Below are 26,655 nucleotides of genomic sequence, written 5' to 3' on the forward strand. Positions count from 1 at the left end.
ATGGGTCAATGGGTCGTCTGGGTCAATGAACGTGGCCAGGGAGTGCTGCTGAAATCGCCTCCTCGTCCTGGAGAAAAGGACAAAGCCCAAGGTCCGTCTTAGAGATCCATGGGGACCTCCAGGGCATCTCCTCCAAGAGTGTCCCTGTCCCGATTCCGACCCCTCTCTGTTCCCCGCTCCCCCCCGCCAGCCCCTCCGGGAATCCTGCAGCCAGAGCAGGACTGCGGTCCGCCCTGTGGACGGGGGCCCGGGCTCCTGCCGCCCGGCAGCCAGAGGTGAGCGCTCACCTCCGCGTGCCAGACCTGGCGTCAGCTTCAGAGTGGGCACTCCACGGGCCCGCCGGACCCCCACAGTGGCCAGCTCCCTGCTGTGCCGCCCTCGGGACGTGCGGGGACTTTGTCCCCCTGGCCCAAAACGTAGCCACATGTGACGTGTGGGTTTCGGCAGCTCTGTGTGGGGAGAGGATCAGACAGGGGGCAGGTGACCAAGCTAGCCGCTCCTAAGGAAGGGGCCCTCCCAGGCGCTGCCGTTCGGGGTTTATTTTCACATCTCCCTGACTGGGGCCCAGTCACTCGGCCACGCCCAGCAGCAAGGGAGTCTGGGAAATGTCGCCTTTATTTCAGATGGCTGCGTATCTTGCTAAAACGCAGGGGTTATACATTCTGAAATGGGAGCCTTAACATGGTGGATCAGCCCTGCCCAGCGTGGCTCACTGGATTGAGCCCTGGCCTCTGAACCAACATGTCGCTGGTTCAATTCCCAGACAGGGCACATAGCTGGGCTGCGGGCGTGCCAGATTCTTTCCCTCTGTTTTTCTCTCCCTTCCCCCCTCTCTAAAAATAAATAAGTGCATAAAAATGCATTGGCACAGTTTGCAGTCTCTGCAACATACATGACAAAGTTTTCAACGGTGAACGTGAAATACGCGTGGACTAGGTTGGAGAGTATCTCTTCACCGTTCGTGCCCTTCCCAGAACCTGCGCGGGCAGCCTCGCCGGAGAGAGAGCCCCTGCGCCGGAGTTGCGGCGCTGCCTTGCTTCGACGTGAGCGTGCCCTGCGTCGAACACGGCTGGCGTCCCGATAAGACGAGCACACGCACGGACAGGGACTCGCATGAGAAGGCTGGGTGAGGACAGAGGGTGGAGGGACGTCGGACGAGCCGGGATTGCGGGCCGCAGCAGAGGGGAAAGGCCCCACCTGTGGCCGACACGGGGGCCGGCGGCCAGAGCTCTGCCCTCCAGAGCCGTGGAAGGGTGCGCTTGTGTTGCCTAAGGCTGCCCAGTGTGCGGTAGTTTGTGAGGCTGGTCAGGTGGTGGCGTCCGCCCTGCCCTGCCCCCTGCAGCTGAGCGGCCCGGGCAGAGCCGCCTGGTCTCAGTCTCCCACATCCGTTAGCGCCCTGCTGGCAACCACAGGCTGGTGAGGCCTGGGCAGCCCCTCCGATGGCCACGCGGGCACAGCGAGGCGGGGAGCCTTTGGCACCGCGTCCCTCCTCCTGGTGTGGGGCCCTCGGAGCAGAGTGCGGCCTCCCCTCGTGCGCTGTGAGCCCGGAGCTACTGACCCCCTGCCGGCAGGCAGCCCCGTCCTGCAGCCTCCCCCCACCGCTGGCCACCACTGACCTGTAGGGCAGGACCCGACTCCTAAAATCGGCCCCTCCGGAAACCCCCGAGACAGGCATGAGGGTCTCCTCTGCCAGACGGGGAAACTGAGGCTCTGAGGAGCTGAGGGAGCTCCTGAAAGAGCCCCACCAGGACCCACCCCGGGCTCTGCCCCCCGCACCCCAGGTCTCTGGTCCCTTCTCACCCAGGAGACCTCCTGCTGCCCGTCCAGAGGAACGCTTCCCTCTGCTGCTGCCTGTGAACACGAGAGTCCCCTGTCCCGCAGCCTCTGCCTGGTTCCCGAGTGCCTGTGGGGCCCTGGCCCACGCGGCTGCGGCCCTGGGAGAGCCCTGGGGGACACCCCGGAGTGTGGTTAGGGGAGCGCTGGGCAGGCGCCAGAGGCTGGAGCAGATCCCGGCTCTGCCGCCCGCCGGCTGGGCGGTGCGGGGCGAGGCCTCTCCTCTCGGAGCCTCGGCTTCCCCACCGGGACACGTGACACGGGGCCCGCATGCTGGCCTCGTGGGGCTTTCCCGGGAGGTGCAGGAACGGCAAGCACTCTGTGAACCCGTGAGTGTGGGCTCACGCGTGTGAGTGTGTGCTGAGGGTAACTCGGGCCAGCTGGCCATGCTCGGATTCTTTGACACGCCCTCTCTGAGGCCCCGGCACGTGCCAGGCGCCGTCCCAGGTGATGAAGGGCCACAGGGAGGCACGAAAGCCACAGCCGTGTGTCCCCTCGTGGGGCTCTCGCCCACACCAGGAACCGCGCAGGCCGTCAGCTGGTGACCAGGGCTGCAGAGACGGAGCAGGCACAGGGAGGGGCGGGGGCGGGCCGCTGGTCTCCTGGGCAGTCCGCTGGGGGCTGGGGGTGGCCGTGGGTCAGGGGCCTGAGCTGAGGGAGGGCGCGGGCCCAGCGGATGCCGCAGAGCGCGTCCGGGTGCAGCCCTGTGAGGGCGGAGGCCCCGGGGGGAGGGCCCGCGTTCGAGGAGCAGCGTGGGGACAAGTGTGGCTCTGAGTGCGGCTGATGGGACTGGTGTGAGCCGGGAACCGGGGTGGGGGCCTCTGAAGGCTCCGGGAGGGCAGGGCCGGTCCTGGCGGAGGAATGGCGCCGTGTGCTGAGTCAGGAGTCAACGGTGAGGTGCACACCGGGAGCTGGGAGACTTCTCCAGACCCCTGTGCGGCGCCACCTTACTGCTCTCAGGCTGGGTGACCGGGGGTGACGGGGGGTGGGTGGGAGTCATGTCCGTGTAACACAGGCTTTGCCGGGTTTTCATGCAGACGCAGGGGGCCTGCCGGGGCTCTGCTGGGGAGTCCCTGCACACCACAGGGGACTGCGAGGGCGCCCAGGGCTTGCTGGGGCCTCGACCCTGTGGTGGCCTCTGTCCCTTAGCCCTGGACACAGAGACTGCTACTGAGGGACTGGGGTAGGGAGGGGCTGCTGCACATGCGGGCGGAGACACTGGACAGAGGGCTGACTCACGTCCTGGAAGGGAAAACACAGAAGGCACTCGGAGTCACCACGCAAACTGATACTAACGCATTGTTTATTTCTGAAAGTTTCTGTTTCACATTCTCCGACCCGCCGGCCGACTGTGGGAAACAGAGACCACAGGGAGTAAGGCTCCTTGGAAGGGCTGGGGGAGTGAGCCCCGGGGCTCCTGGCTCGCTGTGCCCTCGCTGGGCGGACCAGGGCGCAGTACCAGCACCCGCCACAGAGGGCCGTGCCCAGGCAACGCACCTGAGAGTCAGGACGGACATTCGTACTGGGTGCCTACGGGGCCTTTCTTGGGGATCCAAAACTAGGGTCAAGGCTGGACGCTGGGCACGAGGCGTGCTAACCCCCCACCTTCTAAAGGGAGTTACCGAGAGCCTCCGGCAAGGCCGGACGCTGCCCCCAAGCCCACCCACCCCTTGTTGCCTCTGCACCCTGACCCCAAAGTGGGCACGTGTCCACTTCCCGCCGCCCACCACCGAGTGAACCCTCGCCCCGCCTGTGCAGGCCACAGGAAAATGAATGGCCGGTCCCAGATCACGGCCAGTCCCCGGCAGGGCTGGCCCCCACAGCCCCGGCTGAGCCCGCGGGCCGGAGCGCCTCTCGCAGCCCCGCCAGGACCCCATCGGAAGAGGAACCGGACGCCCGAGAACTTTTTTTAAAATCATCTTTAATGTAGTTAATAGTTTTTTGCCTTGTTTGCCAGATAAATCATCTGAATAAATAGATGCTCTACATTCTCTGACCAGTATCAGTACAAAAATAAAGCCGAGCTCCGCGCCCACCGTGGCTCTGCCCGCGCGCCCACGCAGGAGGGCGCGTGCGCCCCGACTCGGGCCGACCCCCGGTACATTCATTTCGTCTGAACAAAGCGGCCGCCCCTCCGTGCGGAGGAGGGGGCCTTCTCGCGCCGGGCCCCGCGGGCCAGGCGGGCGGCTCGTGCAGCGGAAGCTCCGCCACCCAACCCAAGCGCAGCGCCCTCCCCCAGCAGGACAGGAGGGGACGGTTGGCAGTGGGTCCGAGGGGGCCATGACGGTCGTCGGGCTGCCCAACAGCGCTCGGCCGCTGCCCTCACGAGGGGCCTCGCCAGGGGCGGAGAACACCCTCCTTGTCCGATCCCACGGCAAGAGACAAGTACCACCCAGTCTTTCTACGTTCAAGTGGGCGGGGCGGGGGGGGGGGAGGGCGGGCAGGAGACGCAGGTGGTCCAGTCTCTCTAGGCCCCCACGCCGTCGTCGAGTGCTGGACTTCCAGTGGCGGTGGGGCAGGTGGGAGGTCAGGGCCGCCTGGCCCTGCTCGGGCCCGGCCCCAGCCCAGCTGGGACCCTCGGGGCCGGGAGGAGGCCCGAGAGGTTTCTGTCCTGGGGGTGGAGGAGGGGGAGCGGCCCTCAGAGGCCACAGACCTCTCCCCAGGGAGCCGGCTCCGCGGGCTCTGGCTCTCCCGGAGACACAGGGCGCCCGGGGGCCGCACAGAGCAGAGGGAGACGGGCCTGCCGCTGCCCGCAGAACAGCCCCTCACCCCACACAAGGCTCCCCGAACGCCCAACCCTGCAAATTGCACCAGTGACTCTTTGAGAGTCCCCTGAGGCAGGAGCAGGTCCTGTGTCCCCTGGGGAACGGCCAGCCAGGTCCCAAAGCCACGAGCCGACAGCATTCAGCGACCTCTGCGGGGCACCCCTGTCCTGAGACGGCACCCAGCCCCAGCCACCGCCCCTCCCGGAGGCCCCGCGGCTGCCCCGCCTTTCCCTGCCCCACCCCCACTTGCTCGTCTAGATTCAATTCCCTGGGCTGGGGGTGAACCAAGTCACCCCTGAGGGGACTGTCCCCCACTGGAAGCACTGAATTGACCCTGGACAACAGAGAATTAAGGAGGGAGAAGAGGGAGACCAGGGAATGGAGAATCTTGCCAGCAGGGTACCCCAAACAGAAATGGGTGCAGGCTGTCTTTGGTTTGGGAACTCAGGAAGAAGGGGTCTGGGAGGGGGAACCGCCCTATCCTTGCCTCACAACACAGCGGAGCAGAGAGACACCCCCGCAGGGAGGGCAGCTGCGGGGGGGGGGTTGGAAGAAGCCAGGCTTTTACTCGCTCTCCTGGTACACCGGACCCCCCACCCCCGCCCATGGGGGGGAGAAGTCACTCCTACTGCCAGGGAAGCTACTAGTCCACAGGCACGCTTGTGCAAACTGGAAAACCAGGGCCCCTTCCTCCTGGCACACACAGTCCCTTGCCAGGTGGGTGGGGTGGGGCTTGCGACCTGCCTGAGCCGCTGTCCACTGCAGCGTGACCACAGGAAGACGTGGGCAGAGCCCCCTGCCCCCCGCAGGAAAATAAGGCCAGCCCCAGCTTCGGCACGGAGGGTGGGTGCAGAGGGGCCCGGGGTGTGAGAGGAAGGGTTAGGGAGTTGAGGCTGCCCTGAGAAGGTGGCGGGACACTCTCCCTCCCGGACCACCTACACCCACACGGAGCGTTGGCTGAGCCGGCGGAGGGGGCAGAAACAGAGGGCGATGGAGGGCCGGGAAGCCCCCTGAGTCAGAGAGAATGAGCCCCTCGGGAGGAAGCACAGGGCCCACGGGGTGCACGGCCCGCCCGCACGGACGCTGACGCGCCGGCGGCCGGCCAGCAGGGGCCACGAAGCCACGCCTGCGCGCCTGCAGCGGCAGAAGCCACCTCGGCACGGCCGCAGCCCTGTGGGCAGCTCCCAGCAAATGGAGCTGGCCCGGGTCCTGTCACGTGACGGGCCGTGCCAGGCGGGGTGAGTGCGGGGTGCCCGTGGCAACTGCTTCTATGCCGTCAATCACCCCGCAGTCACCCAGTCAGGGTTTCTGAACATGAGATCCGCAACACCCACGGCACACATCTGCAGTCACACGCACACACGCACTAGGGCAGGGGCGGCGGTGTGCAGTGCACACCCGTGCAGCCGGGTGTGCGCCCGGTGTTTCTCCCAGGCCAGTGGCGGGGACCAGGGGCAGCTCTCAGCAGCAGGTGCTCCGCTGGCAGCCACCTCCAGGGAGGCCCCTGGACGGAGGGGCCCCTCCCAGAGGGTGTCGGGCACAGAGGACACGCCGCAGCAACCCCCGACCCTTCCTCCTGCCCCTTCTCTCCACGCCTCACACTGGACAAAGGCAACCTCCAACCGAACCGCAAGCTGGAGTACAGAGTTAAAAATAAAGACCTCTTCCCTGGGTAAAAAGGAAGAGGGAAATCAGCCAGAAAGGCAGGGGCGGGATGCTCAGGGGCCAGGTTGGGGCCTTCCCACCCGCCCTGTGGTACTTCCCAGGACCCGCTGCTGCGTCCCCGGAGGAGAATGGTGATGGAGGGGTCCGAGGGACGGTGTCCTTGTCCCCAGTCCACACTGGAGACGGCGCCCAGACTGACAGAACAGGGCCAGGCCTCCCCACCTCCCGGCCAGACAGAGGCCCGCAGGCCTCCCTGTAAACATCACCCACGGAGGAGGGGGAGGCTGGCGGGAGAGTGCTGGGGTCCGCCTCCCTCGTCCTGCTCCACACTGTTAAATAAAATAGTTACCCCGCCCCGGCCCCTCCCCATCTCTGGGCGTGCCCACCCCAAGCCCAAAAGAAAACAGTTTAAGGAAAGTGAAAACGGTGATTCAGAACTTCCCGCTGCGGTCCCGGAAGAAGCCCTCGGCCGCCTGGGCCTCACGGAAGGTGACGGTGATGGAGTTGGCGGTGATATCAGTCACTGTCACTTCACTTGTGGGGAGCACAGGTGTCCAGGGAGGGGGCCCGTCGGCCGGGTCTGCGTCTGCTATAGCCACAGGAGAAAGACAGACAGACAGGTGGAGGGCAGCGTCGGCAGCAGCAGCAGCAGCGTGGGGACCGCGGGACGGTGGCAGCATGCAGGCCACAGCGCACCCCCCACACCAGCTGTCCCCGGAGCCTGCAGCCAAATCAGGGCCCAGCCCAGGGCGGGGCAAAGGGGAGGAGGTCACTGCGCTTATCTTTTCTGGCCGGACCAGAGCGCATCCTGAGCAGGACCACGGAGAGGGCTCTGGGCTGGGGCCAGGGCGTGGCCTCCGGAGCACCCCAGACCCTCTCCGGGCCTCAAGGCCAGTGGGGCCCAACAACTCACGGGACCTTTCCAGCTCTGAGGGTCTCTGGGCCTGGCCTGGGGGGGCACCTTACCCTCCTCTCCAGGGGGCTGCTCAGCAGGCTCCCACTCGCTGGCGGCCTGCAGGGCGTCCGGGGCCGGTGACTCCTGCAGGAAGAGCTCCCGTGGATGGCTGTGACTCTCCAGGTTGGGCCCGCGGGGCGGGAACTTCTTGCGTGAGAGCCGCAGGTACTTGTGGGCCTTGCGCGGCTTGCGGAGCGGGAAAGGCAGGGCGGGCACCAAGGGGCCCTTGTCCACCAGCTCAGGCGCCCCCGCCTTGACCACCCCCTCGGGGCTCCCGCTGCCGAGTGGGCGCGCCAGGGAGAAGCAGAGCTTCTCCTTGCCCTTGGCCTTGTGGGAGCTCCGCAGGTCCATGCTGTACAGCCGCTGCGGGGGCAAGCCAGGGCACGGCCGGTCAGCCCTGCCCTCCCGCCCGCCGCCACCGCCGCCGCGCCTCTGCTCACGCCGCTCCTCCCGCCTCGGTGCCCTTCCCCAGCTGGCGCGGCCCGGAGCCGGCCATCAGCCCCCCCAGCCCCGCAGGGCAGCCTCCCCAGGGCTGGCGGGCACAGGGGTGGGGCCGCGGGCACAGGCCTCCGGTGCACCGTGGAGGGGCAGGCGAGGGAAACAACACGCAGATCTGGGTCTGGGAGGCAGACACACAAGGAAGTGTCCGTCATCGCAGAGCGGGGACCTCTGCTCGCTGAAGGACCCCACAGCCGGGACAGCGGCTTCCCAGGGAGACGGACGGTGTGAGGCCAGGGCTCTGAAGGTCCCGGGGGCAGGGGGACCCAGGGGGCGCGGGCACTGCCGGCAGCCGGTGGGCTCCTCCGCACCGGCCCCAGCTGCCTCGTGGCCCACGTGGGCGCAGCCCTGTCGATGCCCTGCCTCGTTCTTGTTAAAACGGCCGGAAGGAAGGTTCCTCCGCTACTCAAGGACTGGTGTTTGCAGCCTGGGGCTTCACCTCACTGACTCTGGGGCTGATTTACACAAGTCCCAGAAAGAGCCGGGGTGCTGAAATGCCAGGGGGGGGGCGGGGTGGCTCTGGGGCAGCACTTCTGCTGCGCCCTCTCGCCAGAGGCTGAGCGTTCCCCGGGGAGAGAGGGAGGACCCGCAGGTCAAGCATCTCCAGGTGGGAGCAAAGATCCCACGTGCAGGTTCCCTCCTCTAGCCCCGCCTGCTAATGCCCTTCAGTGGGTGTGGGCCGCGGGTTGCCGTGGTGACGGGAGGAGGGCTGAACTGGGGTGGCCCTGGGAAAACACCCCAGTGCTAGGAGGGCTCGCCTGTGTGCGGCCGTGTCGAACCTGCTCCCCCCGCCCGGCCTGCAGGCCGTCACAAGCCCAGTAAACTCGCCCACGACTCTACCAGGGGCCTCATCGGTGCCCTTCTGCGCCTCACCACGCGAGAACTGCCCGGGAGCAGCAGAGGCCAGGCCTGGGTTTTAACCCCGTGCGTGACCCCGGGGACACTGCTGGCCCACCTGAACTTCAGTGTCCTCATCAGGGAAACGATGAGCAAGCTGTCAGACGGCCCCTGCCCCCGCTGTCCCCGCCACCCCTGCCTCTGGGAACCCACACTGTGGGCGGTCCCCTCCCACACTGCCTGCCGTGGGGGGGGGGTACTCCCCAGGCGAGGCCATTAGGACACTGCGCTTCTCCCTCGCTCTCTCTCTCGGGACACCCACTCTGGGGGAAGCTAGTGGCCACACCAGGAGGCCACACTGCAGCCCTCTGGAGAGGGCCACGCGGCAGTGCCCGGGCCTCCCGCCAACACCGAGCGCCGGCACGCCTGCCAGCGGCCCCTGTGGGCAGCGCTTCCGAAGTGGACGGCCCAGCCCTGGCCAAGCCTTCAGGTGAGTGGACCCTGGGCAACTTCAGGGCTGTAACCCAACCCGGAGCCTCCCGAGAACTGGCTGAAGCACCCCTGAACGCCTGGCCCACGGAGACCGTGACATCACGGGTGTTTACTGCGTGAAGCGGCTTAGCTGGGGGGACTTATTACGCAGAGGATGGCACGCCTGCCCAGGGCCTGCCGTGTGGATGGCGTGCGTTCCCTGCGGGGGCGCTGAGCACAGAGACGGCGGCCGACAGGTGCTGCTCTCCTCCCCGGGGCCCCATTTACGCCGAGCCCCGGGGAACGGGCCCACCGCGTGGGGGGGGCCGTCTACTCTGGCAAAAGCCTCCGGCGCCCCGCAATCAAGAGTGGACAGGAGGGTGGGCGTGGCTCACGCCGCACAGGGAACAAGAAGACTTATTTTGGGCTCCGTGTGCCTGGAGGGGCCTCCCCAACCAGGGAGAGCAGGCGGCCCTACCATCCCACTTTCACAGAGGAGGCAGCTCAGGCCCAGAGCAGCAACCTCACGACACGACCACCTCCCCGCGCAGAGCCACGCCAATCCAGACCCATCCTGCCTCCAGGGCCAAGCAGGGAGGCCAGCAAAGCAACCCCTCCCCAGGCCTGGGCAGCGGGGTGCGGCGGAGTCTAAGCCCCGCCTAAGGTGGGGGCTCGGGAAAGGAGACCCTGAGGGTTCTTCTCACTCGGAAATGGCACGTTTCTAGGACATCCCAACACTATGGTTCCAGAATGCCAAGAATCTCCCTTCCTTGAATTCTACAATCCCAGGCTCCCGTGTTTTCTCAATTCTAAAGTTTTTGTCTTCTAAGGAGGTCAGATATTACAATTTTGCGTTTTGGGGACTGTGAATATCAAAAAGGTCATTTACAAGACTCTAAGCTTTTAAAATGCTGAGTCCATTAGCCATGTACCCACCCTCCCTCCCACCATAGCACCGCCCCCCGGCCGCCGTCCTGGGCCACCAGCCCCGGGCCACCAGCCCCATGCTCCGGCTCCCCCCCAGCCCCCTGCATCGGACCTTGCCCGCCAAGTGCCTCCCCCCACACGCCCTGGCTGGGGCTGAGGCAGGGCGGGGGCAGGAGGGGGGAGCTGTTCAGCGCAACTAGCTGGGCGACTGCAGGGCGAGCCCCGGGACTTGTGGGTGGGCGCCAGCGCTGGTGGGTTACCTGCAGCAGGAGCCGCTTGGGCTTCGGGCCTCTCTTCCTATACCCCGACGCTCGGTCTCTCTCCTCCCTGAGGTGCAAAGCAGACGGCAGGAGAGAAGGAAACACTGGTGACATTTAAGGGAAAGTATGGCGTCCACCCCTCCCCGCCCTCCGCAGCCCACGGGGGAGGGGGCATCCTCCACAGACCACCCCCAGATCCTGGAGTACCAGGCTCCTCCTTGGGGCTCTCTTTAGGCCGGAACAACAGGACCACGTGCTTAACTCCCGGGGCCTCAGTCCTCCCAGCGGACACGAGGCCAGGCCCCGCCACTGTCCCAAATGCTGAGGTCAACCCCGGACGGCATCTCGAAACACGTGGCGCTCTTCCGTGGGCTCCAGGCCACGCCAGGGCTCTGCCCCACCATGCCGCCCCCCCAGAAATGGGGCTCCAGTGTCAACCGAGTTTGCCCGAACGTCCCAGGGCAGCGGATGAGCTGGCAGTGGTCCTGTCCCGGCCCGGGATCCCTCACTGAGGGTCTGCACAGCGGGATCCCGCTTGTCTGGACTCCTCCCCCCGGGGGTGGCGGGGGGGAGGGAAACGAGCCTGCACCGAGCCCCGGGGAGACGACAGACGCGCCACTGGGGGCCCCCACGCCCCAGACGCACCCCCAGACGCACGAGCACAGGCGCAGCCCGAGGCAGCAGATAAAGCCGCACGCACCACACCCCGGAGGTCGCCCCAGAGAGGCCGACACAGGCCCGCGGTGGCAGGGGATTCACAGGCACTTCCTCCTGCCCACCCCGCTCGGCGCCCTTCACCCTGTCTGCGGCCCCCACGCAGGGGCCGTGCGTGTGGTCGGCCGCAGGGATGCGAGGGCAGGAGTGCACCCCGACAAGAGAAAAGCTCTGAGATGCTGTAAATTAAATTCCAGCGGGCCAGCGAGAGAGAGGGAGCCCCCAGGGGGGGAAAGGGAGAGGGAGAGAGAGAGAGAGGGAGAGAGAGAGAGAGGGAGAGAGAGAGAGAGAGGGAGAGAGGGAGAGGGAGAGGGCGCACAGGCCAGTGGTCGGCTCGGCGGCAGCAGGGGCCAGGGGACAGAAGAGGGCCCACGTCCCTGACAGTGGCGGAGCCCTGAGCCAGCCTCCGGAGCCAGCCAGCAGACAGCGCCACCCCCTGCTTGTGCGCGGACCCTCAGGGCTATGGCCTGTCACTGACCAGACGTGGTCGCTGTTTCTTCCTCGCAGCCCCTGCGCCTGTCACAGAGCCGCCCCTGCCTCCCCGTTTCCCGCCCCCCTATCTGTGGCCAGTGGAAAACCTTCCAAAACTTTCATCTTTCTTCCCCAAAACATAATGGACAGGCAGGCAATAGTAGGGTTACAGTTGTGAGTACACGAAGCAGTTTTTCCTTGTATTTTAATTCCTTAATTATCGTGTTATTTTCCTTGTGAACAAGCGTAGGCCTACTTCTGCCCGCCCCTGCGCAAACGCACCTGCCAGCTGACGCCGGGGCGGCACGCCCGGGCACCCCCCCCGGCCCTGCTGCTGGCGGTGTGGACCGCGTGCCCGCGGCCCAGTCCTTCGCTGGCTAGAGGGTGGCCCAACAAGCCCTTTCTTTTCAGCAGTCTCTCAGCCGTGGGAGTTACCTCTTTGTCTAACAGTGCTCCCCCGCTTACTGGGTGTGTGCGACCTCAGGCCAGTGTCCAACTCTGAGCCCCGCTGAGCCCATGGGTCCCGAGCAGCCTTTCCCCCTGTCCCCCTCCTCTAGGCGGCAGCTGCCCGCCCTCCTCCAGCACCTCGGCCTCCAGGGCTCCCGGAGGCCGTGCGCCAGGCAGAGGCCCCCCTCCCGATGGAGCGGGCTTCGGCAGGTCCACGGGGGATGGGGGGCGGGGGGAGGGACCTAGAACCAGCACTTGAAAGAAGCACGCAGGGCACTGGGGTGCCCACCCCTGGCGGCCCGCCAGGGCAGCCCTTCCAGGTCCTTGGGGCAGAGAAGCTTCCCTCGGAACCCACCGGGCCAGGCGCCAGCTGCACCCTGACCCAGGGGGCCTCGGCTGGCCACCGCCCTTCTCTGGGCTCCACGTCTCTGCCTGGGGGAAGGGGCTCTGCGCTCGGCTGACCGCCAGGGCGCTTAGAGAAACGGGATGTCCCCGGTACGTATGGAAATGAGGAGCAGAAAGACTAACGATAAAGAGGGGAGCAGAGAGGGAAGAAAAAGCAGAGAGAAAGAGGGGAGGAAGTGGGCGGGGAGGGAAGGCCTTGGGGGGCAATAATAATGCTGATCGGAACGGGTTCACCGCGCTCACAGGAGCCGTTCACCGCCACGACCACACACCGGGCACCGCACACACACCGGGCACCGCACACACACCCCACCAGACACCCGAGCACTCGCAGCCCCCCCTAGGAGGGAGGCAGGACTGCTACTGGCCCCCCTTTGTGCCAGAGAAACCGAGGCAGAGAGGTGAAGTAACTCACACATGGCAAGTTATTACACCTCCCGCCGCCGGGGCAGATGCTAAGCTCTGGTCCACACCCGGGAGGGACAGGCCGGGGACACCAGTCAGGCTCCACAGGGCGGGCCTGGAGCCCAGGCCACACGATCCTGGCTTCCTGTCTGCAGCCTGCACCCCCAATCCTGCTAGCAAACTGTGGGGGGTGGGGAGCGAGAGGGTGAGGTAGGAGCCTGTGGTCTGTCCAGTCCTTACCAACTCGAAGCCTGGTATCCCTCAGGCCCGGACACTCTGATCGTGGTGTCCAGGGCTAAGGGACAGAGGCCACCACAGGGTCGAGGCCCCAGCAAGCCCTGGGCGCCCTCGCAGTCCCCCGTGATGTGCACGGACTCCCCAGCAGAGCCCCGGCAGGCTCCCTGCGTCTGCATGAAAACCCGGCAAAGCCTGTGTTACACGGACATGACTCCCACCCACCCCCGGTCACCCCCGGTCACCCAGCCTGAGAGCAGTAAGGCGGCGCCGCACAGGGGTCTGGAGAAGTCTCCCAGCTCCCGGTGTGCACCTCACCGTTGACTCCTGACTCAGCACACGGCGCCATTCCTCCGCCAGGACCGGCCCTGCCCTCCCAGGTTCCCGGCTCACACCAGTCCCGTCAGCCGCACTCAGAGCCACACTTGTCCCCACGCTGCTCCTCGAACGCGGGCCCTCCCCCCGGGGCCTCCGCACTCACAGGGCCGCACCCGGACGCGCTCTGCGGCATCTGCTGGGCCCACGCCCTCCCTCAGCTCAGGCCCCTGACCCACGGCCACCCCCAGCCCCCAGCGGACTGCCCAGGAGACCAGCGGCCTGCCCCCGCCTCTCCCTGTGCCTGCTCCGTCTCTGCAGCCCTGGTCACCAGCTGACGGCCTGCGCGGTTCCTGGTGTGGGCGAGAGCCCCACGAGGGGACACACGGCTGTGGCTTTCGTGCCTCCCTGTGGCCCTTCATCACCTGGGACGGCGCCTGGCACGTGCCGGGGCCTCAGAGAGGGCGTGTCAAAGAATCCGAGCATGGCCAGCTGGCCCGAGTTACCCTCAGCACACACTCACACGCGTGAGCCCACACTCACGGGTTCACAGAGTGCTTGCCGTTCCTGCACCTCCCGGGAAAGCCCCACGAGGCCAGCGTGCGGGCCCCGTGTCACGTGTCCCCACGGGGAAGCCGAGGCTCCGAGAGGGGAGGCCTCGCCCCGCACCACCCAGCCGGCGGGCGGCAGAGCCCGGATCTGCTCCAGCCTCTGGCGCCTGCCCAGCGCTCCCCTAACCACACTCCGGGGTGTCCCCCAGGGCTCTCCCAGGGCCGCAGCCGCGTGGGCCAGGGCCCCACAGGCACTCGGGAACCAGGCAGAGGCTGCGGGACAGGGGACTCTCGTGTTCACAGGCAGCAGCAGAGGGAAGCGTTCCTCTGGACGGGCAGCAGGAGGTCTCCTGGGTGAGAAGGGACCAGAGACCTGGGGTGCGGGGGGCGGAGCCGGGGTGGGTCCTGGTGGGGCTCTTTCAGGAGCTCCCTCATCTCCTCAGAGCCTCGGTTTCCCCGTCTGGCAGAGGAGACCCTCATGCCTGTCTCGGGGTTTCCGGAGGGGCCGATTTTAGGAGTCGGGTCCTGCCCTACAGGTCAGTGGTGGCCAGCGGTGGGGGCAGGCTGCAGGACGGGGCTGCCTGCCAGCAGGAGGTCAGCAGCTCCGGGCTCACAGCGCACGAGGGGAGGCCGCACTCTGCTCCGAGGGCCCCGCACCGGGAAGAGGGACGCGGTGCCAAAGGCTCCCCGCCGCGCTGTGCCCGCGTGGCCATCGGAGGGGCTGCCCAGGCCTCGCCAGCCTGTGGCTGCCAGCAGGGCGCTGACAGATGTGGGAGACTGAGACCAGGCGGCTCTGCCCGGGCCGCTCAGCTAGGGCAGGGCAGAGCAGGGTGGACCACAGCTTAGCTGTCCCACCTCCAAAGCCACCCCCACCAACCCTGGGCCTTTCCTGAGGTTCGGCCGATTGCCTTCTCCTTTGAGAGAATCTCCAGGGAGCATGGCTCTGCTCTCTCCCCAAGGGCATGCCTGGGCATCACCGATACTGCTGTCCCTCTCACGCAGGGCATCGCCATGACACATTGTAACATTCATCACTGCAGCTGAAACCCCCACCTTATGGAGAAGCCACAGCAGAAGCCCCAGTAACCCCAGAAGGGAGACTGAGGCCTGGGGAAGGGAGGGGAGGGGCCAACATCACGCAGCAACAGGAAAGGAGCCAGGGCCCCAGCTGCCCTGCAGCCGGTGCCCAACGCCCTCCCACGGCTGCAGACGGGACGGGGCTGTCCCTGCCAGGAGCCCACCCCCACGCCCATGCCCCTGGTTGAGAGCCGCAGGCTCCCTAGGGAAGCTCCAAGGCTGCCTGTCAACCAGCCCCATGGCAGGCCGAGCCCCTTACTTCTCCTCATAGGCCATGACCAGGCGGGGGTCTAGGATGTGCTCTTCCGGCTCCCACGTGCTGTACCTGGAAGAGAAACGAGAGGTCAGAGCGCCCTGCTCCCCACGCCATTCACACAGGCCACAGCTGCTCCACCAGGGCCCACTGTCTATAAGCCCTCGCCCCTTCCTGGTCCAGGAAATTGTCACCTGCTCCTAGGAGCTGTCCCTGGTCAGCCAAGCTGGGTCAGGGGCCTTCTAAGGGATCCAACGACACCAGAACTCCCTCATTTTGAGCACCGATCACGCCATCCCCTAAATGTCTGTGTGCAACTCCCGATTAGACCCCATGTCCCTTTAGGAGCACAGGGAGCCTGAAAGAGGGCAGGGCCTGGAGGCCCCACGTGCCCTTCCTAGAAGAGGCGAGAGTCTGTGGTAAAGGGCAGAGGCTCTGAGCCAGACTGCCTGGGTTCAAATCCCAGCTCCATCCTCGATAGCTGTAAGACCCTGAACTATTTCCCTAAGGTCCCTGTGCCTCGACTTCCCCATATCTTCCCTGAGGACTCTGCTGAGAAAAGCACTCATGTGTGTAAGTGTTTAGAGCAGGGCCTGCCACGCAGAAGTGCTCTGTACTTACTATTGTCGCTGTCCCCACCCCTCCCAAACCGGAGCCTCAGCACAGCCTCTCTCGCCAGGCTGAGCTGCTCCCTCCCTCTTGGGCACACACCTGTGCCCTCTAGGCCAGTCTGAGGTGTCCTTGTGTCACACCTGGCATCCAGCGGGAACTTGGTAAATGTCTAGTGACTGCGGTCACAGGGTTAGGCCCCCTAGGGTCCTGCTGGGACAGACACGCACTGAGACAGCTCAGCGCTTCCTGAGCTCAGCCATCCTTGTTCCAGCTGCTCCGTTACTTACTCAGTATCTGCCCTTAAGCAGCTCACTTTTTCACGTATGTGATTTTATTTTAAAAACACACTCTATATGACTTCCATAATTGGGAAAACCAGTATCAGTCACTATAAACAGATGCTAGTGCATAAAAATGTAAAACATATATATGTATGCACATGTGCATGCACACAAACACACACCAATGTGTGTGCACACGTGCATGCACACAAGTACACAGCAATGTGTGTGTGCACGCATGTGCATGCATATACACACCAATATGTGTGTGTGCACACATACAAATACACACCAATGTGTGTGTGTGCGCATGTGTACACACACACAAAACCCAAGCACTGGGCTATGATTCTGGCTGAGGCAGCCCCAGCTCTGCTGGGTGAGAAGGGAGGGGAGCAGGCATTGGGCAGGTGTCAGGAAGCAGAAAGAGGCTGGGCATTGCCCCTGTCCCCATGGTCTCCAAACCAGCTGAGCTGAAACCTGCATCTTAAACTCTGCTGGGACTGTGAAACCTACAGTCGACTAATCCAGGTAACGAACAACAAGCTGCCCAAGGACAGAACCCTCTGCAGCTTTCTCCCCTGACACTGCCGCACAGCCACTCCGTGCCCCCTCAGCAACAAAGGTCTACGCCCTGAGACCTTACAGCCCATACCCGAGTGCCACATGCTCAGCCTGAGCAGGCACCGTCACACCTCTCTTCCTTTGCACATGCTGTGCCTTCCCCCCTGGATCCAGTCCCTCCAGAGGCCTCCAGTGCATCCTTTAAGAGCCAGGTCCCTGTAGCTTTCTCCTAGATCCTCTCCCCTGCCCCACTCCCAGCAGGATGAACCCTCCCCTCCACGGCCTTACTGCGGCACTGGGCACCTGCCATAGGTGCTGATGAATGCAGCTGGTGTCCCAGTGGGCAGATTGTAACCCCGCCCCCCAGAGCACCCAGCCCAGGCCCAGCCCCAGGTGCTCTGGCAAAGACCCTAGATGCACTGCAGTTTCGATGACCCTGAGTAAATGTGAAACTGAAACTGACTATATATCTATATACACATATATATAGATATTTGGGGGTGGGGGAACCCACGCTATGAGCAACCAGAGGCTAGCAAAGACTCCAATCCCTCCTCCCCAAAACAAAGGCTGAGTTTCCTCAGATGGAACTGGTCACAAGAAAGGGGAGTTTTGTGCTCCTGCTGCAGGCTGCTTCAACCTCCCTCTTTCTCTAGCTGTTGAAATGTCGCTGTCTTGCTCTAGTCCTCTCTGCCCTGCCCACTGCCCCATCGCCCTGCCCATTTTTTTGTTTATGTTGCTGCTCTATGGTTCCTGGCAAGTCCCCAACCTTCTCTGGACCTCAGCTTCCTCATCGTAGAATCACTAGCACAACCACAGACAGTAACAGCAAGGAGTGAGAGCAGAGGACTGCCAAGGACCCATCCATCCTTCCTAACACCCATATGAGGTAGGTGACCCCATTTTACAGAAGACGACACTGAGGCCCAGAGGGTAAGCATCTTGCCCAGGCCACTGAGACAGTGAGAGGGCAGCGTGTGGTTAGAACTCAGTTCAGTCTCGGCCACCCGCTCTACCTTTAGATACTTCACGTGTCACCGTATCTGACTCCCCACCGAGCTGAGACATCCTTGGGAGAGGGACACTGCCTACTTCCTGGTTGTCCAAGTCCTCCGTGTATGACCTGGGGGCCCGGGGCACAGTGGGTGCAAAGAAAGGGTTGGTAGATTCGGAGGGGGCTGTTACTGGCCTAGGGCATCCACCTGTGGGATCTGAGGCAATAGACAGGATGAGACGTGGCAGCGGGAGGGCAAAGGAACGTGGATTGCACAAGTGTCTGTGGAACACCTTGGGCTCCCCTAAAATGGAAGCCAATAACGCCCCTCTGCAGAGCAGCTACCCAGAGGCCAGCGATGGCAAACACGGTTCAGGAACAACCGGGCACAAGGACGACAGGAGCTGCAGGCGGCGCAGTCCACAACCTAGGCGAGAGCGGGAGGGTCAGGTGGGGTGTGCAGGGGCAACGGGTTTGGACTGGGCGGGTACAGAACGCTCCTTGGTGGGGTGAAGGCTCACTTTGCCCCGCCCCGCGCCTCTTTCCGCAGCCCGGGAGGCGCGCGCGCGCACGCAGGAGTGGCGCGTACACGAGATTACCAGGCCAACCAATGGGGGATAGGGGCGGGGACGGCGCGCGCCCGCTGAGAGGTAAACACGGCCACGTGACCGCCAGTCCCGGCCCGGGCAGTGTAAACAGGCACCAGCGGGAGCCGGAGCCTGGTCTGCGCAGGCTCGGGCCGTGCTGGAGGCGGGGCGGGGTGCCCCACGGAGCAAGGCCGCGCAGGGCCGGGCTCCCCAGCCCCAAACTCAAATGTAATCCTGCTCAAAATGAGACGGGTCTCGGCGGGGGTCTGGGCGAGCCAGCAGGGGTGACTTTGAGCCAGCGATTCAGGATTCCGTTTATCCTTGCATGAAACGGGTCTACCGATGTAGTACCAGTCTTTCAGGGTTGACGGGACTATTGTTAGTCGTGTTAAGCCCTGGGAAGCACGCACTTCACTGTGGTACATAATACAAGCAGATAAGCGTTAAACGTTAATTAAATCAACTTCAAAAGCGTAGAGAGTGCAAAAGACTGCCAGGGCCGCAATCCTGGACTCGGCTGCTGCTGCCCAAACCCAGCCTTTTAAAAAAGCGTCCCCTGTGCGTCTGGCACCGTTAGCAACCGTGTGCTGTATTGGGCAGCCGTGGCAGGGCTCCGTGAGGCCAGCGCCTCATTTTACACGTAGGGGGATGGCGGCGCAGAGAGGTTGAAGGCTTTGCCCTGGGTCACACAGGTAAATGTTGAAACAGTTTAAAGGCAGCCTGGTCTGGCTCCGCCGCCTGAGCACTTCCCACTGAACTGGCCATCAGGCCAACACACACGCGATCCTCGGCCACCTTCGCCACAGCCCACTGTGTATCAAAGGGTCTGGGCCTCCGTGTCCTGGGATAAGACAGCCAGTAGTTCAAATCAGTTCAGCTGTGTGACCCTGGGCAGGGACGCGTCTGCTGAGAGTTTCTTTCTCCCTGCCTGTAAAATGGGTTGCCAAGAGTCAATTAAAGGGGCCAATCCCTGATCATACTAGGGGCTTACTGACGAACAGCCCGGTCGTTGCTGTGCCCACTGACAACATCATTTTGGAAGATGCATGGAGACAGCCCTCCCCGGGAGCCGCGGTAGCGTTCACTCGTGGGAAAGGGGGCGGTCCTGGGCAGGGTGCAGTGCGAGTGGGACATCTCAGAGTCTCTTTGGGGTGAGAGCGCCTGCAGCTGATGGTTTAACATCCTCTGCCCCATTACTCCAGCCCTCCTCTGTGCCCCCAGCCCCTCTCCGTGCCCTTTGCTGTACCTTCCAGAACGAGCAAGATAGCTCCTCTGCCCCACCTGCTGGGGAGGAAGGGCAGTCATTTGTCCGCTGTTTCGAGAGAAAGCAGGCAAAGCATGGAACAGCTTAACCGGCCTGTCACAGGGCAAGCATTCTGTTGTTTCTGTTGTTAATGTAAGCTTCCCCAGCCAGGGTGACCAGGGGGCTGTGGAGCAGGAGAGTCTGACCCCTCTCGCCGCTGAGGCTGTCGCTGCCCTAGTGAAGGTTCCTGGGCCTGCAGGTGGCAGCCTGCCCGACTATCCACTCCCCACCGCCTTTCTCAGCCCCGGTGCCAAGCCAGGCCCCCTGACGAGGGGAGACTGAAGACCAAATAGGCTATGAAACAGCCCTGGCTCTCCTTCTTCTCCCTTGACTGAAGCTGTTTCCCCTCAGCGGCAGTGGGCTGATGCGGTGGATGGCATGGAGTGAGTACCACACCACACGGGGTTGGCAGTTATGTTCTCGAACTGACCTCCCCTCTCTGAGCCTCAGGTTCCCTAGCTGAGGATTGATCTAAATGGCTTCTAGGCCACTTTGAGCTCCTGCGAGAAATGGACCCGCCAGTCCCCTGTCCTGGCTGGGGGTGGGGCAGGGGACCCAGAAGCCGAGCTGTCGAACTCTATTGCAAACACTCCCAAAGGGCTTGGCGGGCGGAGAACGCTCACGGTGCTCTCTAGCCATCACCTGATCCTCATTCACAACAACGCTGGACGCAGGCTTCACTGTTGTAGTTTGGAGATATGGAAACCGCGGTCCCACTCCATGGGGGACCTGCCCAAGGGCTCGCAGCTGGACAGGAACAGGACCACCGTGTCGGGGAGCCAGAGGTACACCCGAGCATCTGATCAAACAGGGCTCCCAGAACCCCCTTGGGGGTCATTAAAGGTAGTCACGAGGGCCCATGCAGTGGCCTGGCATGCTAAGGAACAAGTGGGCTCCAGGCCCGGGGCTCAGGCTAGCAGACACATGGAGGGACTGCCCTTGGGGCGCAGGGTCCTTCCCTGCTGATGGGAGCTCTGATGGGCAGACATATTCATTTGGGCATAATAAGTCGGAGAAGGAATTTTTAATTGGTAAGTGCCTCTGCTTAGAGAAGGAAATCTTTCAAAAGATGGAGGCTACAGAGGAGGAAAAACAGCCCACATGACTTCAAGGCCGCTGGGCTGGGCCCCCACTCCCATGCAGTGCCTCCCCGCGCAGAAGCTGGGGGAGCGCGCACTTAGGCAGCCAGTGCTCCTGCTGCTCCCACTGCCCACTCCGGCCTCTTCCTTTTCTAGCTCTCCCCCACTCTTACCGCCCCTTCACCCCGGCTGGAAGTCCATCTGTCATCTGCCCAGTGGAGGAAGGGACCCTCCTTCCGCCACAGGGTGTTTGGGAAGGGGCAGCAGGGGCAGGGGAATGGACAAATGCGTTATCCAACCACCACCCCCAGCCACCAGCCCCAGTCGCCAGGATGCCGCAGTCGCCCGGGACACGCGCCCAGGCCTTCCGCCCCACAAGGTGAAGAAGCCTGTGAAGGGAGCGGGGCCTGGACTACTGAACCCGTTTTGCAGAGACAGAAGCGGAGGCAGTATGGGCCATCTTCCCTACTGCCGTGTCCCCCCACCGTGCCCCAGGATGCTCCCAGGACCCAGTGCCAGGCCAGCCCCCACCACCAGCAGAGCAGAAGGCGACTGGCACAGACAGCAGAGGCTCTGGGGAGAGGGTACTCCAGGAGACCCCTGGGAGTCAGTCTCTGGGAGGCAGGGCAGGGGGGTGGGGCACCCACAGACCAATGGGTAGGTCCCACGACGTGCTCATTCCCCACCCCTCAACAACTCCCTGCTGGGAGGTGATTGGTTGGTGTGAAGGTTCCTGATTGGGCCTCAGCAAGAGAGGTGGAGAGACTGGGAGAGGTCCTAGACCCAGCTCCCTGCCCCCACCCCCCCCCCAGCTGAGATGGAGGAGACTCACGGCAGGTACTTGAAAATGGAGAGGTCTAGTTCAACTCTGCCCCTACTTGCTGTGTGGCTTAAAGCAAACTGCTAACCTTCTCTGAGCCTGTTTCTACATCTTGAAAGATTCTCACCCCACCAGCCTCACAAGGCTGTATAGGAACCTGCTCCGTAGACTGGAGAGTGCTGTCCAAAGGCAAGGTGGCTCAGACTCTGTCCTTAGTTCTGTGGCACTGAGGACTCCTGCCCCACTGGCTGGCCTTGTCTTAACCAGTCCCACAGACCCCTGCCCAGCACTGTACTCGCTACAGCTTGGGGGTCCCCCCACCTGACCAGCAGGAATCTCTGAAGCCAAGATCCTGGGCCTTCACCTCCCCGTGGCAGGCAAAGACCCAAAGGAGTGGGAGAGGTGCTTCTAAACAAAAGAGAGCACTTAACTGGAGGGGAGCAGGCGAGAAGGGAAGCTCGGGGCCCACCTTGACCCTCATGTGCTCCAAGCCCCTCGGCTGCCAGAGGGGCACGTGAAAGCCAGAGGAAATGATTTAATCAATGCCCACTGGCCAATTGCTAGAGCAGCTGGAGCTAAAAGCTAGGCAGGAGAGGCGGCGAAAGGTGGATGGAGGGATCTACAGGCAGGCAGACACACACACAAAGGACCTTACTTTGGGGGCCATCCTTTCCACTTCACCAGATATTCGACTTTGCCCTGGGAAGAAAGAGAAGCAGACACAGTGAGACACGCAGCTGCCCACAGACCCCTCCCAGGACAGCAAGGCCTAATCCCCTCTGCAGGCGGATGCCCAACACATGCACACAGACCAGGCAACCCCCACCAACCCAGAGGACCCCCCACAGATGCCCGCCCTACGACAGCACAGAAGTGCACCTGGCCCCAAACACCTCTACGGCTCCTGTGGCAGAAGCTCCAAGCTCCCATCATACGTGGGGACACCGGCCACGCGGGGGTGCACATCACCAAAGACTCAGCCGCTACAGTCCGAGTGCCGAGACCGTAACTCTCTTTCTTTTTTAGATCAGAAGACTCTCCAACCCCAGAGCACCCTCAGCTGTAATCCCACCAGCCCCCTTCCCAGGAGAGGCTGCCTCTGGCCCAGAGATGACAGGACAGTGACTTCAGGGCCCTTAACTCAGAAGACCCTGGCAGGACCCTGAAGAAGGCTCACAATCCCCCACCTGCAGAAATGATGGCCACCCCTCTAGTAGTTAGAAGAGAGCCAGGCCCCCCCTGCTCCTCACAGCAGACAGGGACCTTTAAAAGTTTCCAGGCCAACCCCATGCACTGGGTGAAACCCACCCACACTGGAACTTTGGGACCAAGATGTCACCTCTTCAAAGAGGCGTGTCCTGGCTGCCCTTTCTAATGCCAGCCCTCCCGCCTCACAGTTCTCTTTCTGTGTAGCCCAAACCTGGCTGGAAGGCATCTGTTTTTATTTCCTTGTGTGCCGAGTGTCTCCTCTGCCAGAAAGCCAGCTCTGTGAGGGACGGGGTGTACTCCTCCCTGGGGCTCAGAATGGTGCCTGGCCCATGACGGATCCTCAGGAAATGCATTTTGAGTCAATGGCCAAAAGAATGGTGCTTCTCACTCTCTGGCACCACCCCTCAGGCCCTGCGCAGAAGGGGTCACTGTACCTGCTCGGGCTACACTTCATGAAAAGCACTGGGCTCAGTGGAATAAATTAAAATCCAGGAAACTCTGGAGGATGGGAGAAGGAGGGGCAGCACCAACCTGAAGACGGAGCTCAACCCCCTCAGGGATGGGTGGGAAAAAAAGCTCACCGCCCACCTTGACCTTGAGCCTCGGGCCGGAGATGCCAGGACTGTTTGCTCTCCCCAAAGAAGATGAGCTGGCAATCGGCCAACTTGAGCTCCCTGCTCTACCTCCTTCTCTGCCTTGTCCTGTGACTTGGACTCGTTGGGTTCCCCTGCCTGGGCCTCAGTTTCTGCCTCTGTCAAATGGGAGGCAGTGACCTCTAAGACCCCTCCCGGCCCTGCTGCCGGAGCCTCCCAAAGGGCCGCAGAGAGGACACAGGGAACAGGACGGTGGTGAGTGCCAGGAGAAGAAATTTCCCCCAGGGCTGTCATCCCCAACCTCCGAGCTGCAGCGAGCCCACTCTGCAAACAGGTGCATGGGAAGCGTGGACCACGAAGCCCGGCCCAGAGGCGGGGACCCGAGCCCAGCAGAACCCTCCTTAATCGCAGGGTGTACGTTCTGGAGGCAAAGGGGGAGGAGCTTCGAGGAAGCCAGAGCGCCGTAGGCGGCTTCACTGAGCCCTGCCGGGCGGGGCTGAAAGTTGGGGTGGGGAAAACAGAGGGGTGTGCACTCGGAGGAGAACGAGAAAGATGGAAGGTGGGGTGTTGTAGAGACGATCGGAAAAGGTCCAAGTCCAGCAGTTAAGACTTCAGAGGCTGGAAGCTATTCCGAAGCCCCGCCTCCAACTTCAAAGGTCTTGGTACCAAGAGTCCAGAGTCCTGTGTTCGAGACCCAGTTCAGACGCCAACGCACTAGGGAAGCTGTTTCCTCAACTTGGGCCTCAGTCCCCCCCACATTTAGAATGGGGGGGGCGGGGGTGAAGAAGGATGGCGTTCAGGATTCCTAAAGTCCGATCCTAAGCTCAGTGGCTCCCAGCATCCCGGGGCGACAACTTTTATTCTACTTGCCCTACAAGGAGCTGGGGGAAACTGAGGCACGAGTTGGGGAGACGAGCCCAGAAGCGCGGGGCTGCCTGGGGCCTCTGGCCCACATTCGCGGGCGCCCCCAGCGTGAAGGGGACGTTGATGGGAACACGAAGGGACCCCACAGGGGTCCTGGGAGCCGCCCCCCGGCAGCCTCACCTTCCGCACGCGTTTCTTCCGGATGCTCTCCACAGCGAACACCTGCTCGCCGATGGCTGACAGCTCCATGGGGGGCGGTGGACGAGCGGGCCCGGGGCCGGGCCAGGCCGGGGGCGGAGCTGCGGGGCCGCGGTTGCGGCGCGCGATGCACGGGGCGGCCGGGACCCCGTCACCCTCGCCCGGGCGCGCACGCGCACGCGCACGCGCGCACACCCCCTCGCGCTCCCTCACGCCGCCGACGTTCCATTTAGGAACCTGCGCAACGTTTTCCTCAGCGCGAGCGAGCGCGAGAGCGCGCGAGCACGCGGGGGAGCGGGCGGGGCGGGGCTTGGCTAGTGCCCGGCAGGTCCCGCCCCTTCGCATCCACCGGCCCCGCCCCCGCTGGAGCCCCGCCCCGCCCCAGAGGCAGGGCACGCGCGCAGCTCACCCTAGCAGCTAGCAGTGGTACTTATTTGGTGTGGGCGCCTCTCCGCCCTGGGGCCGCACGGTATCCTAACACCCATGCATTTCCTAAAATCCTCCCGGTGACTCTGATGGACCAAAAAAACGGCATGGGCTGGGTTGGGCAGATCAAGAAATGGGCAGAACGAGGAGGCCATCTGCCTTACCTCCCACAAAGAAGCAGGCGGGGCCTCGGCGCAGACCCCTGCCCTGCAGGAGGGCGCAGACAGCCCAGGTTTTCCTATCCGTCGCGACGCTGCAGCACCGCGGTCTCCCTAGATTCGGGCTCTGGAGAGCCGCAGCTTGGCCAGTTACTGAGCAGGCCCTCCACGTCCGTCGTTCCATCCGTCGTACTCGGTCTGTAGGCGGTAGAGCAGACACGCCCGGATCAGACGCGGGTCCTTCTTGAGGACCCTCGGCTAGGCAATAGTTCGCGACAGGTGTGACCGCGGCGGAAAAAAGGTGCACACGGGAACGAGTTTATGCTGCCACGCCGATCCAAGCCCCAAATACACCCCACCACGCTGGGCACTAGGCACGTAGTAGGTGTTCAACTCTTTGTGGAATGAGTGTATCCTTGAGGTCCAGGACGAACTCAGTATAACCCCCACCCCAAACCAACCTTCTGTATTCGCTTGGCACCTCCATTCAACCTCGCCAGGAACCGGGAGTCTTCCGTGTCCCTCCGGTTCCCACCGTCTACCGCAATTGATCCCAAGTCCTGCCTCTGACCTGCTCCCGTCCGCACGCTTTGCCCTGGTCCTGTTCCTGGACCCCAGCAACAACCCTCTCACGGGGCTGCCATTACCCTCTGACCCACTATCCACACGATGCCGGAATGTGCTTTCTAAAAGGCAGATCTGACTGGACCACCCTACTGCGTAAAAATCTTTCATAACTCCCCATTCCCATCAGAATAAAGTCCAAAGGCTCCTGTCTGGCACACAGAAAAAAGAAGTGACAAATTTATACTTGAGTTTTTATCAGGAGCAATGGAAGCCAGAAGGCAGAGGAATGATACATATATATTTATATCTCCAATGTCCCGAGAGCAGATAAACATCATCTTAGAATTATATACTCAGTGAACATTTCTTTTAGAAACTAGGTACCCAGTGGAAAATATCTTGCCAGGACGAGGTTAAATAATAACATTTACAAATACAAAAACTAAGCCTTCATCACTAGCAAACCCTGCCTCAAGGAAACTCCAACGGGGGCACTTGGGGCAGGAGGGCAGCGATTAGAGACGGAGGTCTGGTGCAGCAGGGAACGAAGAACAATGAAGACCATTGATACACAAAACAATACCATGTCTTCTGGACAAAACAGAGCTGAAACACACAGCAACAGCATATAACGTGGGTGGAGTTAGTGTTCTACGATCCTGATGTTCTCCAGGAGGAAAGTGAAGGCAGACACCAAATGCACTCAACTTTGATGCATGAATCCATCACCGGGGTAAACATGAAACGAATGGAAGCATAGTGGATAATATTTATCCAAATTACTAGAGGGCAAAGTAGAATGAGAAAACTCTCGTTCGATCCTAGTGTAAGCAAGGACGGAGAGAAGAAATAAATACAGGCTAGGTGGGACAAACAGGTGGCAGATATAAATTCCTCCTAGAATTTAATAAATGCGACTGGATCAATGGCTCCGACCGCAGGATACTGTCCTCCACACATATGAAATATTTACAAGAAAACTAAACCTCAAGGAAGTTCAAGCCTGAAATCAGAGGATGTTTTTTAAAATACCAAGTTTCTCATGCTGGATAAAATCCACCTGTGCGCCATTTACAAGACGTATCCACAAGAGACGCATCTGAAACGTAAGGCTGCCAAGAGTGACAGTAAGTGTCTGGGGGAAATACAGGATTCCAAGGCTACTGAACCAAAGGCTAATGCAGTTATTTTACTGCCAGGGGGAAAAAAAACACCACTAGAGATAAAGGAGATCACTTCATAATGATAATGTTCCAACTCACCAGAAAGACAGAACAATTGCAAATTTGCACTCAAATATAGGCTTACAATATAAGA

At 62.5% G+C, this 26,655-nt stretch overlaps 1 protein-coding gene and 1 long non-coding RNA gene across 4 annotated transcripts; one reads left to right on the plus strand and one right to left on the minus strand.

The window, feature by feature from the left end:
• Positions 1 to 3,737: 3,737 nt before the first annotated feature.
• On the minus strand, positions 3,738 to 24,457 carry CBX7 (chromobox 7). 3 transcript variants are annotated; one of them, XM_028532448.2, is made up of 6 exons: positions 24,170 to 24,457; positions 21,979 to 22,022; positions 15,090 to 15,155; positions 10,212 to 10,278; positions 7,230 to 7,581; positions 3,738 to 6,849 (listed from the first exon to the last, which is right to left on the minus strand). In XM_028532448.2, exons 1-6 carry the CDS (start codon positions 24,236 to 24,238, stop codon positions 6,695 to 6,697), a joined length of 753 nt encoding a protein of 250 aa, XP_028388249.1. In that variant the 5' UTR covers positions 24,239 to 24,457; the 3' UTR covers positions 3,738 to 6,694. The 3 variants fall into 3 exon arrangements, with proteins under 3 accessions (XP_028388249.1, XP_028388248.1, XP_035875535.1); XM_028532447.2 differs by having other exon boundaries at positions 3,738 to 6,852; positions 24,170 to 24,455; XM_036019642.1 differs by having other exon boundaries at positions 3,738 to 6,852; positions 10,212 to 10,315; positions 24,170 to 24,189.
• Positions 17,327 to 21,013, plus strand: LOC118499187. The gene is made up of 2 exons (XR_004901713.1): positions 17,327 to 17,429; positions 20,660 to 21,013. It is a non-coding gene; the product is annotated as an uncharacterized LOC118499187 (long non-coding RNA).
• Positions 24,458 to 26,655: the final 2,198 nt, after the last annotated feature.

Source organism: Phyllostomus discolor, chromosome 2, assembly GCF_004126475.2.
Source record: "Phyllostomus discolor isolate MPI-MPIP mPhyDis1 chromosome 2, mPhyDis1.pri.v3, whole genome shotgun sequence".
NCBI lineage: Eukaryota > Metazoa > Chordata > Mammalia > Chiroptera > Phyllostomidae > Phyllostomus > Phyllostomus discolor.